At 47.8% G+C, this 18,727-nt stretch overlaps 1 protein-coding gene across 1 annotated transcript in view; it reads left to right on the forward strand.

The window, feature by feature from the left end:
- Positions 1,871–18,727, forward strand: part of PNPLA1 (patatin like phospholipase domain containing 1) — a 38,078-nt gene continuing 21,221 nt past the window's right edge. Inside the window, exon 1 of the mRNA XM_021100036.1 lies at positions 1,871–2,875. Within this exon, the coding sequence (XP_020955695.1) occupies positions 2,671–2,875 (205 nt within the window). The 5' untranslated portion in view covers positions 1,871–2,670. The remainder of the gene's footprint in view (positions 2,876–18,727) is intronic.

Raw genomic sequence — 18,727 nt, forward strand, 5'->3', positions numbered from 1 at the left:
GACTTCTCCCAGCTCCTCTTGCACGTTACAAACGGATCACGCCTTCCTCTGCTGACTCCACATTTCTGTTCTACCTTATCTCCCAGATCTATCTGTTCCAGAAGCCTTGGCCTTTACTACCCTTTGAAAACAAGAGACATGCTATGTGCCAGGCATTTTATAGCCATATCTTAAATTTAACAGTTCCTCAACAGCATAGGCAGTATTGTCCCTTTTACAGATGAGAAAAACTGAGGCTGGGAGAAGTTACACACTGTTACAATGCCTATAAATAGCAGAGCTGAGATTTAACCCTTGTCTGCCTGATCCAAAGCCCTTCATCCTGTGTAATTGCCTGCCATGACACCAGGTTCCCTCTCTGTAAGGATCTCATGCAGCTCCTTGTCACACTACCCTCCCTCTTCCTTCGAGCTTCTTCAAACCCCTTCATGCACAGGCTCTGCCGCATAGCTTCTCTGATCGTTCCAGCCCATGCTCCTCATTCTCATCTCTTAGCTTTTCTGGCAGGAATCTCAGTCCTGGCACAATTTGGTACTTAATTATAGATTGCCTTGTGTGGCTTTCTGGCTATTTCTCATTTGTCTGTCTTGTTCCCAAGAAGCGTAGGTGTCTGAGTTAGGGGATGGTGCTTCCACTCCCTCCCACCTGCCAGGGCCTCCAGGATGGAGCTGGACAGGACAACCTGATTTCCCAGAGTCTCAATGTTCCAAAAGCTGACTGGACTCCACCCATCCTTTACCCCAGCCAATCAGTGGCCTCAGATCTCTGTGTGTTTGTGAGTCTGCACCTGCGCACCTGCATGCACATATATGTGTGCATGCGTTTTTCTCTGTTGCAGACACGTTTGGTCAAAATCCACCCTGCCAGGAGTTTCCATCGTGGCGCAACCATGAGCTTGCGTGTTCGATCCCTGATGTCGCTCAGCGGGCTTGCCGTGAGCTGACCTGTGGTATAGGTCTGTGCTGTACAGCAAAACAAACAAACAAATAAAACGGAGGTTAGAGACCCTAAGAAAACCCCTCCTGACCAAAGATGGTGCCTCTATCGTGAAATTTCACTAATATAATCAGTGGAGTTGGGGTTGGTGGGAGCATAGACTGTCACAGCTCCTAGATTATGGAGCTGTACTGGGGCATTGGATAGACAGGGGACAGGGGAATCTATTCCAGTTCTTTTTTTTTTTTTTTTGTCTTTTCTAGGGCAGCACCCTAGAAAAAGGCTAGGGATCTAATGGGAGCCATATCCTCCGGCCTACGCCAGAGCCACAGCAACGCCAGATCCGAGCCGCGTCTGCAACCTACACCACAGCTTACAGCAACTCCAGATCCTTAACCCACTAAGCGAGGCCAGGGATTGAACCTGAAACCTCATGGTTCCTGGTTGGATTCATTAAGCACTGAGCCACGACGGGAACTCCTCTATTCCAGTTCTGATTCTGCCTCCGTATGGAACAGAGAGATGTGATGAACTGAGAGACATGATGACGTGATCTCATCACTTCGCTGCTGCTTTGCACCACTTTGGGGCTTGCAACATCCTCACCTCACCTCAGGTGGTGAATGGTGTATGGTGAAATTGGCCTCCAGGTGGGTGAAATTGGCCACCGGCTGTAAGGAAGCTCCAAATCATCTCTACCCAATCACCTCCCTACCCATCTCTCTACCCGGGTGCCCCCATACTTGCCATCCCAAGCTGTGCATCCTTGTTGGGGTTAAATATTGGCATCTCAAACTTCTCATTTCAAAGTGAGAAGAACACTGTACAGTATGATGCCCCAGACACTTATAATGATCGAGAATTTAGATTGATTTCTTCTGGATGCTTAGGATGCAACAAAAAGATTTGAGGCTTGGAGGGAGAGCAATGACTGAATGTTGATGTGCCAGTGAAGGGAAGGGCCAGGGAGAAGAGAAGGTGAGAGATGGAGAGGCAGTGATGAAAGCCTCTCTTACTTTACAAATTTGCTAGTGACCAGTCCCAACATGTGAATGAACACACTAATGAATAAGCAAAGGCGTGCTTGCGTAAGAAGAGCAAATAAAAATAATTGTGTAACACATCACACATGCCCTACGGAGCCTGCAGAAGGAACCTAGGGAGGGGCGTCACTGTGAGGTGCATGGGTGGTATGATCTGGGTTCTCCTTAAAAACCAGAGCCAACTGGGCAGCCCTGGGAAGGGGTCACCATCCCTCTGGAGGGAGGCCAGCATTTCATTCCTCTACTGCCTCAGTGTGTTGGGGAGGGAGGTGCCTTCTGATAACCATCTTTGGAGGTTTTGCAACCCCATGAGTGAATCCTTGAGGGCTGAGAGCTGAGCAGCGCCCTCCTTCTTAAGTCTGGCCCAGCGCGGCGGCCACCTGTACTCCTGGGATACAAAGCATGGGCAGAGGGGGCGCTAGCAGGGCCAGGACGCTGCTCGCGAATCCATCTGGGGCTTGGGGCCTTTACCAGCCTTTGGGAGCTGCCTCCTGACAGAGCCTGACAGGTCCAGGCAGCCGCTGCCAGCGCCACCCGTGGGTGTCCCTGCTGCCCGGGAGAGACAGCCCCATTCCAGGCTCCAGGCTGGCAGGGCAGCTTGGCGGCGAGTTCTGACAGGAGGGCGGCCCGTGCTCGGGCAGCCCGCCTCTGAGGGGTTCTTCCCCACCACCGGAGGCCCTGTGCCGGGCAGATGGACGAACAGGTGTTCAAAGGGGACCCAGACACCCCTCATTCCATCTCCTTCTCCGGCAGTGGATTCCTCTCCTTTTACCAGGCCGGAGCTGTGGATGCCTTTAGGGACCTGGCCCCTCGAATGCTGGAAACGGCCCATCGCTTTGCCGGCACGTCGGCAGGTGCAGTGATTGCGGCCTTGGCCATCTGCGGGATTGAAATGGGTAAGACCTTTGTTCTGGGTTCCCTGTGGAATCTGGAGGGATTCCACAAAGCAGGAGGATGCTTGGCGATGCTTTGGGGATTAAAGCCAGGTCTTGTGGGTGACAGGACAGGAAGAAGCCAGTGGAATGGGACATCATTTTGAGGTTGGGATCTTCCAGGTCCCAGTCTCTGACCACTGAGTGAGATTGGAATGGTCTCTCCCTCTTGCTCAATGCCCTTACCTGTGATGCTCTGTCTGCCAGGGTCTGGGAAGGGGAAAGGCAGTATCCCTCCCAAACATGCTGGGCTTGGCAGTTACACCATGGCACAGTCATACACTGGGGTGGAGAGCTGCTCCTGCCTGGCCTCCTTTCAAATGCAAATATCCTAAAACAGCTTTACCTCTTCCCAGCTTGCTGTGGCTGGATTCATCAGACCAGCTTCCAGGTGGCTGGAGGTGAAAGCCCTGGGGCTGGAGGGATGGCCAGAGGGGGCACCTGGGAAGGAATGTGGGAGATCTCTCTTTGCCTTCTGCCCCGCTAGTCCAGGGGGCCCAGAGAGGATGATAGGCCACACCAGAGGCAGAAGCACCATCCCATGTAAAGGGAGCAGCCCCACACAGCAGCCTAGACCAGGTCTGAGAGGGGCCCCACATCCACTTGGGCTGCCTCGGTGGTGGTTGAGGGGGCACGTTTATTTACTTTCTGCTCTGCTATTCCATGCCAGTCTCTGTTCCAGGCTCTGGGAACAAAGTTCCTGCCCTCATGGAGGAGGGAGAGGAGACATGTCACAAACATTCAAACAAGCAGTCTTATAATGTCATGTCTGGAAGTGATAAGAGCTGTGGGTAACATTACAGCAGGAAAGGGTCAGAGAATAAAGTGGGGATTATTTTAGAAAGGGTGGTCAGGAGTTCCCATCATGGCTCAGCATTTAAGGAACCCGACCAACATCCATGGGGATGTGGGTTCGAACCCCTGCCTCCCTCAATGGGTTGAGGACCTGACATTGCTATGATCTGTGGTGTAGGTCACAGACATGGTTCGGATCCACAGACATTGCTGTGGCTGTGGTGTAGGCCGGCAGCTGGAGCTCTGATTTGACCCCTTGCCTGCGAACTTCCATTTGCCACAGAAAAAAAAAAAAAATTGTAATGCCCATTCACTGAGTACCTTTTGTGCAAGATACTTCTTTTCTAATAATTCACAAGTAATAAATTCTTTCTCACTGTACAGAATTCAAACAATGCAAAAGTACTCACAGGTTTTTTTGTTTGTTGTTGTTTTTTTTTTGTTTGTTTGTTTGTTTTGTCTTTTTGCTATTTCTTTGGGCCGCTTCCGCGGCATATGGAGGTTCCCAGGCTAGGGGTCTAATCGGAGCTGTAGCCGCTGGCCTATGCCAGAGCCACAGCAACACGGGATCCGAGCCGCATCTGCAACCTACACCACAGCCCACGGCAACGCCGGATCGTTAACCCACTGAGCAAGGGCAGGGACCGAACCCGCAACCTCATGGTTCCTAGTCGGATTCGTTAACCACTGCGCCACAACGGGAACTCCTATTTGTTGTTTTTTAAAGCCTCCACTCACTTCCTCCTTGTCCCCAATCCCACTTTCCCTCCTGTAGCCAATGGAAGGGCTCTGCTTGGACCCCCCCCCTTTTTTTTTGCGCTCGGCTGCAGCAATGCCCAATCTGAGCTGCATGTACAACCTACACTGCAGCTCGCAGCAACGAGGGATCCTTAACCCACTAAGGCAGGGATTGAACCCTTATCCTCATGGGTACTAGTCGGGCTCTTAACCTGCTGAGCCACAATGGGAACTCCCTTTCTAGATTCTTTTTTTATGCCTAGTCCTCTATGAATGTAGCAGTTTATGCTTCATTTACACAATGGACGCTAGGACAGCCTTCAGAAAGGGGCTGGGGTGAGGGCTCCCACTCCCTCATCCTGGAGTCACAGAATTCCTGCCTTTGGGACACCCTGCCTCTGGGAACCTCTTTCCAGGCACCTGTGTCGCTAACTACTCCATTCATTGCTCCCGCCCTCCTCAGGTCTTTTTTTTTATTATTATTATTTTTTATTTTCCCACTGTACAGCAAGGGGGTCAGGTTATCCTTACATGTATACATTACAATTACATTTTTCCCCCAGCCTTTCTTCTGTTGCAACATGAGTATCTAGACAAAGTTCTCAATGCTATTCAGCAGGATCTCCTTGTAAATCTATTCTAAGTTGTGTCTGATAAGCCCAAGCTCCCAATCCCTCCCACTCCCTCCCCCTCCCATCAGGCAGCCACAAGTCTCTTCTCCAAGTCCATGATTTTCTTTTCTGCTCCTCAGGTCTTTATTTCAACTTCTTAAAATACACCATCTGAGAGGGTCAATGGTGTCCTTACATCCAGGCATTCAAGGACTTCAGAAGTAATTCAGTTCAGTCTGTTCAATAGATACTGCCCCAGACTGCCTTGGACAGTATGGGAGAGGAACTCAGACCCATGAGAAGGACACTCGACTGCAGTATAACCAAGGGCTGGGCCACATGCTGGACCATGTGTGTGTGATTGGGAGGGAGTTGAGGGAGGGGTGAGATGCACGTGGGACTTGCTCTTTACACTCGGCTGCATGTTCATGAGATTAATCCACGTCACTCCAGTGTACGTCATTCGTTTTAACTGCCATGGAATTTATTATTAACCAGCACCTCCTCTGTAGCAGGCGCCAATCTAAGTCTTTGGCGTGTTAACTCATTCAGTACCTGACAACAACCTCGTGAGGCGGAAACTATTATCATGTCCATTTTACAGAGGAGGAAACTGAGTCTCTGAGAGTTGAAATAACTTGCCTAAGGTCATACAGACAGTAGGTGGTAAAGACGGTGTTTGAACCTAATCTGGCCTGTAAACCATTCTGCTTCTTGACATTGCAGTGTCAGGGGGTGTGGACTCTGGTGGTGTGGATACCACAGTCAGAGAAGCCTCTCTGAGCTGGTGAGATTTGCATAGAGACCTGAAGGAGGTGAGGGAGTGAGCATGAGAGCATCTGGGGAGAGCATTCAACGAAGACGGATGTGTGCCTTGTGTAGCAGCATCCTGTCACCAGTGAGAAACAGAGCAAGAACCAGGACTCGGTCTCCTGACGTTCTTCAATCCTCTTTACCTCTTTGATCTCTGTCAGTATTTATTTCATTAAGACTATATCACAGTTCATCTAGCCGCTCTGTTGATGGACACGGCCAAGTTTTTGTTGTTGTAAACAACACTGCAGTGGGTATCCTCGTTTGTGTCTCCCAGACCCACGTGGAATTTTCCCCAGGGTACACATCGAGTGAACTTTACCAGACTTGGCTAAATTACTCTCCAAAGTGGTTGTACCAAATCTTTTTCTTTCTTTCCTCTTTTTTTTCTTTTTAGGGCCTACCTACAGCATATGGAAGTTCCGAGGCTAGGGGTGGAATCAGAGCTGCAGTTGCTGGCCTACGCAGAAGCACTAGATCTGAGCCAAGTCTGCGCCCTACGCCGCAGCTTCTGGCAGTGACAAATCCTTAACCCACTGAGCGAGGACAGAGATTGAACCCACATCTTCATGGACACTACGTTGGGTTCTTAACCCACTAAGCTACAATGGGAACTCAATTCTTATTTTTTTTTCTGTCTTTTTAGGGCCACACCTGTGCATATGGAGATTCCCCTGCTAGGGGTCTAATTGGAGCTGTAGCCGCTGGCCTATGCCACAGCCACAGCCACAGCCACGCTGGATCCTTAACCCACTGAGTGAGGCCAGGGCTCAAAGCTGCATCTTCATGAATATGAGTCAGATTCGTTTCCGCTGAGCCACGACCGCAACTCCTTGACTCTTCTTCTTGACCCCATCTTCCCCTATTTGAAAAGCTCTCTGGGGATTTTAATTGAAATTATATATTCCCAAATATAATATAGTCTGTCTATTTCTTCTGGCCTGTTTTGTCTTTCAGTATAGACTATGCTTGGCTTTTATTTAGATTTATTAGTTTTTGTTGCTATGAGGGATAGGATCTTTTTTCCTATGGCATTTTTTAATCTAATAGATTCTTGCTGATATATTGGGATGTTGATGGTTTATGATTGTTGATCTTATTTTGACCAACTTTGTGAGATTTAATACTTCTGAAAGTTTCTTGGTAGAATATGTCATACTTTATGTGTAAATAATCACACTATCTGTGTATAGACAGAGGTTTGTCTCTCTTTAAAAAATTCTTCAGAGTTCCCATTGTGGCTTAGCGGTAAGGAACCCGACTAATATCCATGAGGTTGTGGGTTCAATCCCTGGCTTCACTCAGTGAGTGAGCTGAGGATCTGGCATTGCTATGAGCTATGGTGTAGGTCGCAGACAAAGCTCGGATCTGGTGTTGCTGTGGCTGTGGCGTAGGCTGGCAGCTACAGCTTCAATTCTACCCCTAGCCTAGGAATTTCCATATGTTGCAGGTGTGGATGTAAAAATAAAAAAAATAGAAAAGAAACTTTATGATAGAACACTTACCAGGCTCTCTGCCATAATTTTGATATTTTCTTCAAGTCATTAAATTCTTCACTTGGAGTTCCCGTCATGGCTCAGTGGTTAATGAATCTGACTAGGAACCATGAGGTTTCGGGTTCGATCCCAGGCCTTGCTCAGTGGATTAAGGATCTGACATTGCTGTGAGCTGTAATGTAGGTCACAGACGTGGCTCAGATCTGACATTGCTGTGACTGTGGTGTAGGCTGGCAGCTGTAGCTCTGATTCGACCCTTAGCCTGGGAACCTCCACATGCCACGAGTGCAGCCCTAAAAAGCAAAATAAATAAATAAATAAAACGTCCATTGCCCAGGCTTCTCCCCCAAACAAATTAAATCAGGATCTCTGGGAATGGAACCCAGCACCAGTGTTTTCAGCTCCCAGGTGATTCTGATGTGCAGGATGGCTGAGCCCCAACACACTTTGCAAAGCTAGGGTGTACTCCCTCCCTAAGATTCTAGGACTGTTATGACCAGGGGTGGACTTTTCATATGGGAACCTGTATAATGCCCATCACAGTCCTGAACTAAAATTCCATATCTAATTATTAATGGGGAATGGATTTTTCGAGGGAGAGAAACAGTTTTATGACAGTGGCTTTACGATGGGAACTCCTATGTTCACCTTTTAAAATCCACTCATCAGGTAATTACATTTTTTTAACTTTGGATTATTATGAATAATATCATTATGAACATTCATGCACATTTAAAAACTTTTTAATAACTTTTGTAGTGGAAAAATGTCTGATATCTTGGGAAGATAATATAATGAACCCAAAAGAACCCATCCTCTAACTTCAACACTTATCAACATTTACCAAGTTTCACCTATATAACCCCGACCATGCTTTGTTTTGTTTTTTATCTTTTAATTTTTTAAATTTTTTGGCCACACCTGCAGCATGCAGAAATTCTCAGGCCAGGGATCAAAACCTGCACATAGCAGTAACCTAAGCCACTGCAGTAACAACATCAGGTCCTTAACCCAATGAACCACATGGGAACTCCTGATTTTTATATTTTTAAATTTTGAAATGTTTAAATCTGCACAGAAGTTGCATGTAACCTCACTAGGCTTTGTTTTTTGTTTTTGTTCTTCTTTTTTTTTTTTTTTGTGGGAACATTTTGGGACATGTCTCTACAGATAAAGACTGTGAGTCTGAGCAGATGCTGGGAGGAGCGAGGCCAGTCAGTCTCACAACATAGGCCTGTGCTAGGCAGGTACCAGCTTCAGGGGCTGCCCCCCACCCTCGCAGGGTGAGGGGAGGGACCGGGGACTTAGCTGACGTTCAGTTGAGCTCATCAGATGACTTTGTTTTGTCCTCTAAAAGTAATTATTTTCCACTTCCTTGGACCCTGCCTTCCTAACCATGCCAACCCACCAAACACCCAAACTGCTAAATAAAGTATGAAAAGGAGAGCACTGAGGATTAGGGTGGGGATTGAGAGCTCTTCGCTTCCAGTTCACAGCAGTCTCAGGACATGGCATATCTCTGTGCCTTTGCTGAAACTGTTCCCTCACCCAGGAACGCTATCCCCCTCGCCCGGTGTGGCATCTCTCCATCCCCCGAGGCCCTCCACAGACATCACCTCCTCTGAGAGACTCCTGATTTGCAAAGTCGAATTGAGCACCAAGGCACCAAATCCTTGGTGCTCCCACAGCCCCCTCTAGGAAAGCACCTGTCTGAGACTGGAATCCCCCTGGGGGAAGAGCACTTGACTAGAAGACAGGCTCTCTGGGTTCTGAGAACAAAGGCAATTGCAGTCAGATTGTGAGCCTAGCTTGCTTCTCACATTATGGTCTTTCAGAGTGGGGTTTAGGAGTTCCCATCATAGCTTAGCAGTAACGAACCTGACTAGTATCCACAAGGATGCAGGTTCAATCCCTGGCCCCGCAAAGTGGGTTAATGATCCTGCGTTGCTGTGGCTGTGGCATAGGCCGGCAGCTGCAACTCTGATTCAGCCCCTAGCCTGGGAACTTCCATATGCTATACCTGCAGCCCTAAAAAAAAAAAAAAAAAAAAAAACCCGCAACCCAAAACAAAAAAAAAAAAAAAAAACAGAGTGAGTTTAGTGACTAGGGTGGTGGGGTTCAAACCACAGTTGGTCTGACCCCAAAGTCCAACCTATGCCCACTTGCCCTTCCCCTCTGAGCCCAGGAATCCAGTCAGCAATGAGTCAAATCACCTTGGACAGGCCACCCAGAGCCTCTCCTCAGCTGCTGAGCCCTCCCCACAGCTGGTCTGGGATCAGCAGTGGTCCTTGGGAGTGAGCTTTGCAAAGTCGAATTGATATTGCAGTTGCACTGGTTGGGGCAGCAGAGGCTTCAACACGACAGAAGAGTATTGCTCACTCCTGTGGCCTTTGCATTCCAGCCCCTTAAGGCTGCTGTGTGGGCTGCACAGAGTTAGGACTCAGGTTCCTCCATCATGTTGTTCACTATCCAGAAGGGGTCCCCACCATGTCGGCATTCTGGCTATCTGGAGAGGGAAAAGAGGGGAACCTTTCTCCCCTTTAAGGGCAAGCCTTGAAGGTGACAAACAGCATGTCACCTTACATCTTATGGATCAGAACTTCGTTACCTGGTCACGGCAGTCATCTGGGAAGATCAACTTTGTTCTCAGAGGACATGGCCAGCTAAAAATTGGAGGTTCAGTTACTAAGGAAGAAGGGGATAATGGGTATTGGGGACAACTAGCAGTCATTGTCACAATAGCTGTGATTGGGTAGAGTATGATGATGGAAAAACTCTGCCCCTGCCTGGAACCAAGACCATGACTCCATAACCAGAGGGCTCATCTCTGAGCCATCAGCAGGCAACCAGGATGTGAGTGTGGACAGGACACCAGGGCACCCACTGTGTCCCCTACCTAGAATGACCTTCTGTTTTTCTCTCCAGAGGTAACACTTCTTACCAACACACCCTCCCACTTTATCCACTGGATCTCTTTCCATGATCAAGCTTGACCATAGAATCTGTCTACCTAGTCGAGCCCTTGACAGCATCCTGTCTTAATTGTTCTAGACGTGTCTCTTTCCATCAACTGAACAGTCTGAGATCTTATTGGTCCTGTGGTTCCCAAACTGCTCGTCCAGAAAGAACTGCTTGACAGACTTCTGACAATTGCTGGCCGTTGTCAAGGGTGACACTGAATGTGTCTGCAGTTTGTACTCTGGGGCTTACCTGACTTGCAGATAATTTTCTGTAGTTATGGATATGGCTTCTAATACCAGAATGTCATAGAAGGAAGGTCAATGAGTCCGAGTTCTGTACTTTACGGGTGATTGTATTTAGACTTTGGAGGAGAAGGTGACTGGGAGTGGGCCTCACTTAGGCCATTGGTTTCCAAGTTGTGTTCTGAGGAACTCTGGGGTTCTATGAAGGCTGAGGGGAGGCAGGGAAGAGGGCTCAGGGGGCAGGCAGAGGACGCACATTGAAGCTCTAGGGCCTTCCCCAGCTTCAACGAGTTCAGCTCTGCTATTGCCCATTCTTTCTAAAATTTCACTTAAAGTGTTCAGGAGTTCCCTTGTGGTGTAGTGGATAAAGTATCCAGCATTGTCACTGCAGTGGCTTGAGTCACTGCTGTGGCGTAGGTTCAACCCCTGGTCCCAGGAAATTTCATGTGCTTTGAGTGAGGCCAAAAAAAAAAAAAAAAAAAAAAAGTCAAGTAAAGAAAATATTCCAATGATTTTTGTTTGTTTGTTTGTTTGAAAGACATCATTTATGTCTAATGCACTTAATGTGCAGAAAAGAAGTTGAGGACAAGATTCCGGCTGAATTTACTGTGCTAAAATAGGCCATTCATCCAGTCACTCATTCTAGGTCCTAGGGATCCAGCAGCAAACAAAATGGGCTGTCTCCTCTCATGAGGCTGACCTTCTTTTGGTGGGATCAAGCCATAAATAACTAAAACTACTGGAAAACATTAGCATTCATGCTCCAAGAAGAAAATAAAGTAGGTGAAGTGTGTGATGAATGGTCCCAGGGTGAAGTTTCAGGTGGCCTGGAGGGGCGGCCTCTCTGAGGCGGAAGGAAGGGAGGGAGAACCACGTGCCCTGAGAGAAGAACGTTCAGGCTGTGAGATCAGCAGGTGCAACAGCCCTGCCCGCAGATGTGCTTGCATTTTCAGAAAGGAAGGCAAGCTGCCTTTCCGGACAGGAAGTGGGCTCCAAAAAGACCTTGCAAAGCACAGGAGTGGGCCAGAGGAGTAGTGGGGGCCCCATCCAACAAACGTGGGCACAGTAGGACCTGGCCTGACTCCTTCTGTAGAGACAAAGGATGCTGCAGGTGCTTTGGTCTGCGCTCCACACCTGGGCCAGTGTTTCCTCAGGCAGCTCCCGCCACCCCTCCTGGATCCCAGAGCCTAGTGTGGCTGAAGTGATTGTCATTGGCAGGTGGCTCAGGTGTGTTCTGGGCAGTAGACGTGCTGAGGTCTCAGGGGCAGATGCTGGGAGGACAAGGCTGCCTCTGTGGGAAACTGTGTGTCACCCATGTTATCTGTCTTTGTCACTCAGACAAGGGACAGGACACCCCAGGGTTGATGGAGAACTCAGCTCCCAGGAACAAGGAGGACCGGGCTGGTGGTCCAGCTTTGCCACTAATCACCATGGGTCCTCGGCCTGCCAGGGACCTCCCTCTCCCTCAGTTTTCCTGTTTGTAACTTGGGGGTAAGGACACATCACTTGGGTATTACAGTGAGGGACAAAGAAGTCATGGATGTGCCTGGCACAGTACCTATCGAATATTCATCACAAAATAAGTCTTTGGGAGTTCCATCGTGGCTCAGTGGTTAACAAAACTGACTAGGAACCATGAGGTTGTGGGCTTCATCCCTGGCCTCGCTCAGTGGGTTAAGGATCCGGCGTTGCTGTGAGCTGTGTTGTAGGTTGCAGACGCAGCTCGGATCCCACGTTGCTGTGGCTCTGGTGTAGGCTGGCAGGTACAGCTCCAATTCTACCCCTAGTCTGGGAGCCTCCATATGCCACTGGTGTGACCTTAGAAAGGAAAAAAAAAAAAAAAGTCTTTGATGAATGAATGCTGAATGAATGGATGAACAGGGAAAAGAAATGATCTTGAAATAGAAAAGCTTAGGTAGGGGTTCCTTTGTGGTGCAGCGGGTTAAGGATCTGATGTTGTCAATATAGTGGCTGGGGTTGCTGCTGTGACACAGGTTCTATCCCTGGCCCAGGAACTTCCACATGCTACAGACACGGCCAAAAAGAAAAGCATAGGTAATGCAGCAGTTTTCAAACTTAACTGAAGCACATCCTAGAGAAGTTATTAAACTTATTAAACCGTTATTGGATTCCAACTTGGTCTGATTTTAACTGTGAGCTCATCTGCACAAGGACTTGGTTTTTCTATGAGATTCTATGTGGCCTGAGCAGTGGATGGACCATCTGAGCTGGTTTGTGGGGCCCTGGCCAGGCATGCAGAGTGATCAGCATCAGGACCAATTTTCGTGGTAATTGCTCTGTAGGTCGTATCTATTCAAGCGCTAAACCACAAGTAATACAGGCTCTGGGGCTTTGTGTCTTTATGGGAGATTTTGTGTTGTTTCACCTAGAGTCCTGGGCAGAAACAAGCTATTGACACGTTTTCGTCGGCCCAGGAGCTGTTGGAGGGCCCTGACTTTAAGCAGGGTCTCAGTTCAATTGCTCCTCACACTGCCCAGGACCACAGTCCCCCTGGCCCCCGGCCCTTCCAGTTTCTGGTCTGACAACCACATCATCAGTTTTCTGTCTCACAGCACTAGCTTTCAGTTCCTTCTTCATTTCTACTTGCTTTCTTGTGAAGTCAACCTTGTCTCATGGTTTTATTTTGTATGGAGCCAGTTTGGGTCATGTGGTTCCATTTCAGCACTCTATTATTGTAGCTAGAACATTCCCCAGAGGTTCTTTAAGACATGATCGAGAACGATTTTTCCCTGGGGTGTGTGTGTGTGTGTGTGTGTGTGTGTGTGTGTGTGTGTGTGTGTGTGTGTGTGTGTTGCCCTGATAGAACCTGAAGCTTAGTCCTGGCTCCTGAGTGCAATTTCACACTCAAAATGTCTTCATCAAAAATCATTCCCAGTTATCTGCCTGAGATGGCAGCACTTTCTGTAAAATGAACTCTGCTCTGATTCACATCTTAGTGTCACACTAATAATACTATTTATCAGATAATTGGAGTGTGCCAGGTACTGTGCCCAAAGCTTTGCATAAATCATTTATCTTCTTACAACCTTATCAAGTAGATAGTATATTTATACCCATTTTATAAAGTGGGAAACAGGTGTTTGAGAGATAAATAACACAGCAAGCCAAGACTGGGGTCTCTCTTAATTTCTTACATTTCTGTGTCTTCTTTAACCATGATTTCAGAAGTTACTTTTTTTTTTTTTTTTTTTTTTTTTTTTTTTTTTTTGTCTTTTGCTGTTGTTGTTGTTGCTATTTCTTTGGGCCGCTCCCGCGGCATATGGAGGTTCCCAGGCTAGGGGTCGAATCGGAGCTGTAGCCACCGGCCTACGACAGAGCCACAGCAATGCGGGATCCGAGCCGCGTCTGCAACCTACACCACAGCTCATGGCAACGCCGGATCGTCAACCCACTGAGCAAGGGCAGGGACCGAACCCTCAACGTCATGGTTCCTAGTCGGATTCGTTAACCACTGCGCCACGACGGGAACTCCTCAGAAGTTACTTTGCAAGCAACACCACAGCTTTCCTATCAGAGTCCATTGGCCAAGCAATTAAGAAAGGGAGATCAGGAGTTCCCGTCATGGCGCAGTGGAAATGAATCCGACTAGGAACCAAGAGGTGGCAGGTTTGATCCCTGGTCTTGCTCAGTGGGTTAGGGATCCGGCATTGCTGTGGCTGTGGCTGTGGCTGTGGCTGGCAGCTATATCTTTGATTCGACCCCTAGCCTGGGAACCTTCATATGCCATGGGTGCAGCCCTGAAAAGACAAAAAAAAAAAAAGAAAAAGAAAAAGAAAGAAAGGGAGATCAAATGACATGATGTATGCAAAGAAACCTTTTTCTTGGCTGCATATGCAGCATGTAGAAGTTCCTGGGCCAGGGATCGAACCTGCACCACTCCAATGCTGTATCCTTCACTTACTGAGCCACAAGGGAACTCAAGAGAAACCTTTTTTATAAAGTGCTGTAGAGGGAGTTCCCTTGTGGGTGCAGCGGGTTAAGGATCTGGTGTTGTCACTGGGGTTGTTGCTATGGCACATGTTTGATCCCTGGCCCAGAACTTCCACATGCAGCAGGTGCAGCCAAAAAAAAAAGCTGTAGAAATGACATCCCTCGGTGGTGGTGGTTGTAACTCCACTACCACATTGGAATTGATATCTTTCAATTCACTCAGAAAAACTTCTGTTTTCTATGTTTAACCTCTCCAACCAAGTGGACAAAGATTTATTCCCCCCCGCCAAATCCTTTGGACTCCCTAACAGAGAAGAATTGAATGGAAAATCATAATTGAATGTGTTGGTTACACAGTGGAAACATCTATTTGAAAAGCAGCTCATACATATGATCTATGATTCATTCATTCCCCCCAACACCAGCAGGTATTAACTGAGCCCCTGCTAAGTAGCAGGCACTGACTGTCAAACACACTGTCATGGGTGTTTTTTAGCTTTAATAATAATAAGCTTATTATTTTGGTTAAGAACCTGATATAGTGTCTGTGAGGATGCAGGTTCGATCCCTGGCCTCGATCAGTGGGTTAAGGATCCAGCATTGCCTCAAGCTGAGGCTCAGATCTGGTGTTGCTGTGGCTATTTTCCTGCTGGTTTTCCTTGAGAACAGAACAGAGCCAGAGGGAGTTCCCATTGTAGCTCAGCGGGTTAAGAACATGACGTAGTGTCTGTGAAGGTGCCGGTTGGATCCCTGTCCTTACTCAGTGGATTAAGGATCCGATGGTGCTGCAAGCTTTGGCGTAGGCTGCAGTTGTGGCTCAGATCCAACGTTGTTGTGGCTGTGGGGTAGGCTGGCAGCTGTAACTCCGATTTGACCCCAAGCCTGGGAACTTCCATATGCCGTGGGTACAGCCATAAAAAGAATAATAAATAAAATGTCCTTTCCTTATAAGCACGAAAAACCATTTGAAAATATAATTGAAAAATAAACTTGTTATTCTGGAATAATTATAGATTACAGAGAAGTTGCTGAGATGGTACAGAGAGTTCCATGTGTCTATAACGCAGTTTCCCCTAACGTTACCGTCTTACACAACCAGAGTACATTTGCCAACTCTCAGACATTAACGTTAACTTGGCATTACTATTAACCAGAGATTTGACCAGTTTTTCTACTGATATCTTTTTTCTGTCCCAGGATCCAATTCAGGATCCACATCTGGTGGATCCATTTTAGACCAGCTCACTTTGGGATCAAATTTAGCAAAGATAACTGAGCTCCATTTCCAACTCTACAAGGGAAAAAACCAGCAAATGATACATCTTCAGACTGATTTGGCTCTCATTTGAATTAGGAGCTGACCCATCAACCTGAGGGTAACCCAACTCTGTCCTCCTGAGACCACCACATAAAGAAGAATCTCCTCTTCGACCCCAGCTCAGGGTCTTGTGTCCATTGATGTGGGGGCAGGAGTCAGGACCAGGCTTAACAGAGCAAACTGCCCTGTGGTTTGCCCCCTCACAGCCCCAAGTCTGGCTGTGTCACTGAAGAATTCCACCTTTCTGACCACCAGTTGGAAAAAATGTCAACAGCCCAGTAGAGAGACATTCTTGGATTTCCTCCTTGAATTCATTCATTCATTTTTTACTATTTATTATTAATTTATACAGCAAACATTCATTAATTCCCTACAGCAGGGCAGGTACTGGATTAAATGGTGGGGGTATAATGGGGAACAGAACAGAAATATAGAATATTAAATAGTGGAGTTTTTTGGCTGCACCTGTGACATGTGGAAGTTCCCAGACCAGGGACTGAACCTGCACCACAGCCATGCAGTGACAATGCCAGATCCTTAACCTGCCCCACCACAAGGCACAGAACATTAAATAGCTCTTTGACTCATTCGTTTTGTGTGTGTGTGTGTGTGTGTGTGTGTGTGTGTGTGTGTGTCTGCACCTGTTGCATATGGACGTTCCTAGGCGAGGGATTGAATCTGAGCCACAGCTGCAGCTTGTGCTGCACCTGCAGCATTGCCAGATCCTTTAAGCCACTAAGCTGAGGTTGGGGATTGACTCCATGCCTCCATAGCAACCCGAGCTGCTACAGTCATATTCTTAACCCACTGCACTGCAGTGGGAAGTCCTAATTCATTCCTGAATACCTACTAAGTGTTCAACACTGAGCTAAGCAATAATGGGGGAGAAAGTTGTTCTTGATGCAGATCCTGTCCTCAAGGAATGTGTTAGCCAGAGAGACAGGACAGGCCACTCAAGGCAGCCGGAAATAAAGGGTACAGATGGCAGGGGGGGAGAGAGAGAGCTGACAGTGGGGTTGATCAGGGAAGGCTTTAAGGAGGAGCCCAGGTTTTTGTTTTTGTTTTTTCTCTTTTTAGGGCTGCACCTGCAGCACATGGAGGGTCCCAGGCTAGGGGTCCAATTGGAGCTATAACCACTGGCTACACCACAGCCACAGCAACTCGGGATCTGAGCTGCATCTTCAACCTACACCACAGCTCACGGCAACGCTGGATCCTTAACCCACTGAGAAAGGCCAGGGATCGAACCTGCATTTTCATGGATACTAGTTGGGTTCGTTAACTGCTGAGCCATGACGGGAACTCCGAGGAGGCCCAGATCTTAAGGTGGGCATCTATGAAGTCTGCATAGATGGTAAAATAAATAAATAAATAAATAGAAATGTGTGCAGTGGGAAGAAAAGTGGGATTGTGCACTTTGTGTTTACTGATGAGAGCAGAGACTGGCCTGGCTTGGGAAGGGGCCCTGGGTGTGCGGGAGGAGGAGCGTACGTTTGAAGATGTGATCTGAGTTCTGTTGCTCTAGAGAGAGTCTTCCTGTCTCCCAGGGACATCTAAGCCCTTAGGAGATGTGCTTCAACTAAATCCTAGAAATGCAGTCCTGGGAGCCTTTGTGGAAACCACTCCCCCACCGCCTGCCCTCTACCCCCATGGGAACTGGAGGCTTTAGAGATGAAGGGCGTGTCCCTCGTGTAGGCAGCAAGCTCTGGTGGATTTAGGGCTTTAGGGCTCTCACAACTTCGAGGCCCAGCTCTGCTCTTTTCCAGCATGTGACCTTGACCAAGGTACTGGTTGAGCCTCCATTTCCTCATCTATGAAGAGGAAATAATCATAGTACCTACGTCAGAGGAGTGTCATGAAGATTAACTGAAACGATGAGCCCTCGAAGCCTGGCACAGCACCTGGTACCAAAAAGGTACCACAGAGTGGCAGCCAGTAAGAGCAGTAAACAGCAGGGTGGGTTCATGAGAACTTGTAACATAGATGGAAAGAGGCATAGGTAACAGACCCAACCAGCTGAAGTTTTGGACAGTGGGGGCAGTGAGTACCACCAGTCCGCAGAAGTGAACTTTAGTTGTCGTGGTTTTGAAAGAGAAGAGGCCTGGGCCTTCCTCTGCAGTGGTGCCCTCATTTGGGCAAATCCTGAATGAGGAGATGCTCTGGAGATGGCCATTTCTCTTTATAGCAGAGGCTCACCTGGAGGCCCCCTGACCAAACACCCAGAAAGACTGGAGGATGACTAGTTCACGGCTTTGCATTATCCCAACATCGCCTCAGCAGTGCAGGGAGAGTCTGTAGGGTAGGACTAGCCACAGCCTGGAGAGGGGCAGTATTGGTTTCTACCTTGGAACAGAACCCCAAAGGACCTCTGGGTCCACCAAAGAAAATAGAGAGAAAAGAGCAGGGACAATGGCCCTGAGGACATTGCAAAGTTACAGAGAACTTTCTGGACACATGCTCTCTGCCTGTTTTATCTCTGGGTAATCAGTACATCCTTCAGTGGAACGTTGTGGGGATTGTGCCTGGATCCTGGGAAAGAGACACACAGGGAAGGGTGAGGCCCCAGGCCCTGGGAAAAAAGCTACATGAGCATCTTGATAGGAGTCCAGGTGATGAACCAGAGGGAAGCAGTGCTGTTTCCATAGCAACCTGACATAAGATGCTCTGACCCTTTGATGCCAACTCTTTGGTAAACTCTCAGGGTTAGAAAAAGGTCTGTGTGGAAGATTGTTATTATCCATAAAAGATATTGTTTTCAGTTTTTGTTTCTTTTAAGTGCTTACTAGGTCAGTGTTGTTTTGCTTTTGGCTAAAGCCCATAATGCATTCAGAACAAAGATGGAAAATGGGAGTTTGCTCATATATTCTAATTCCAGTTCCTGCTAACGTAGA

This window comes from Sus scrofa, chromosome 7 (genome assembly GCF_000003025.6).
Source record: "Sus scrofa isolate TJ Tabasco breed Duroc chromosome 7, Sscrofa11.1, whole genome shotgun sequence".
NCBI classification, from domain to species: Eukaryota; Metazoa; Chordata; class Mammalia; order Artiodactyla; family Suidae; genus Sus; species Sus scrofa.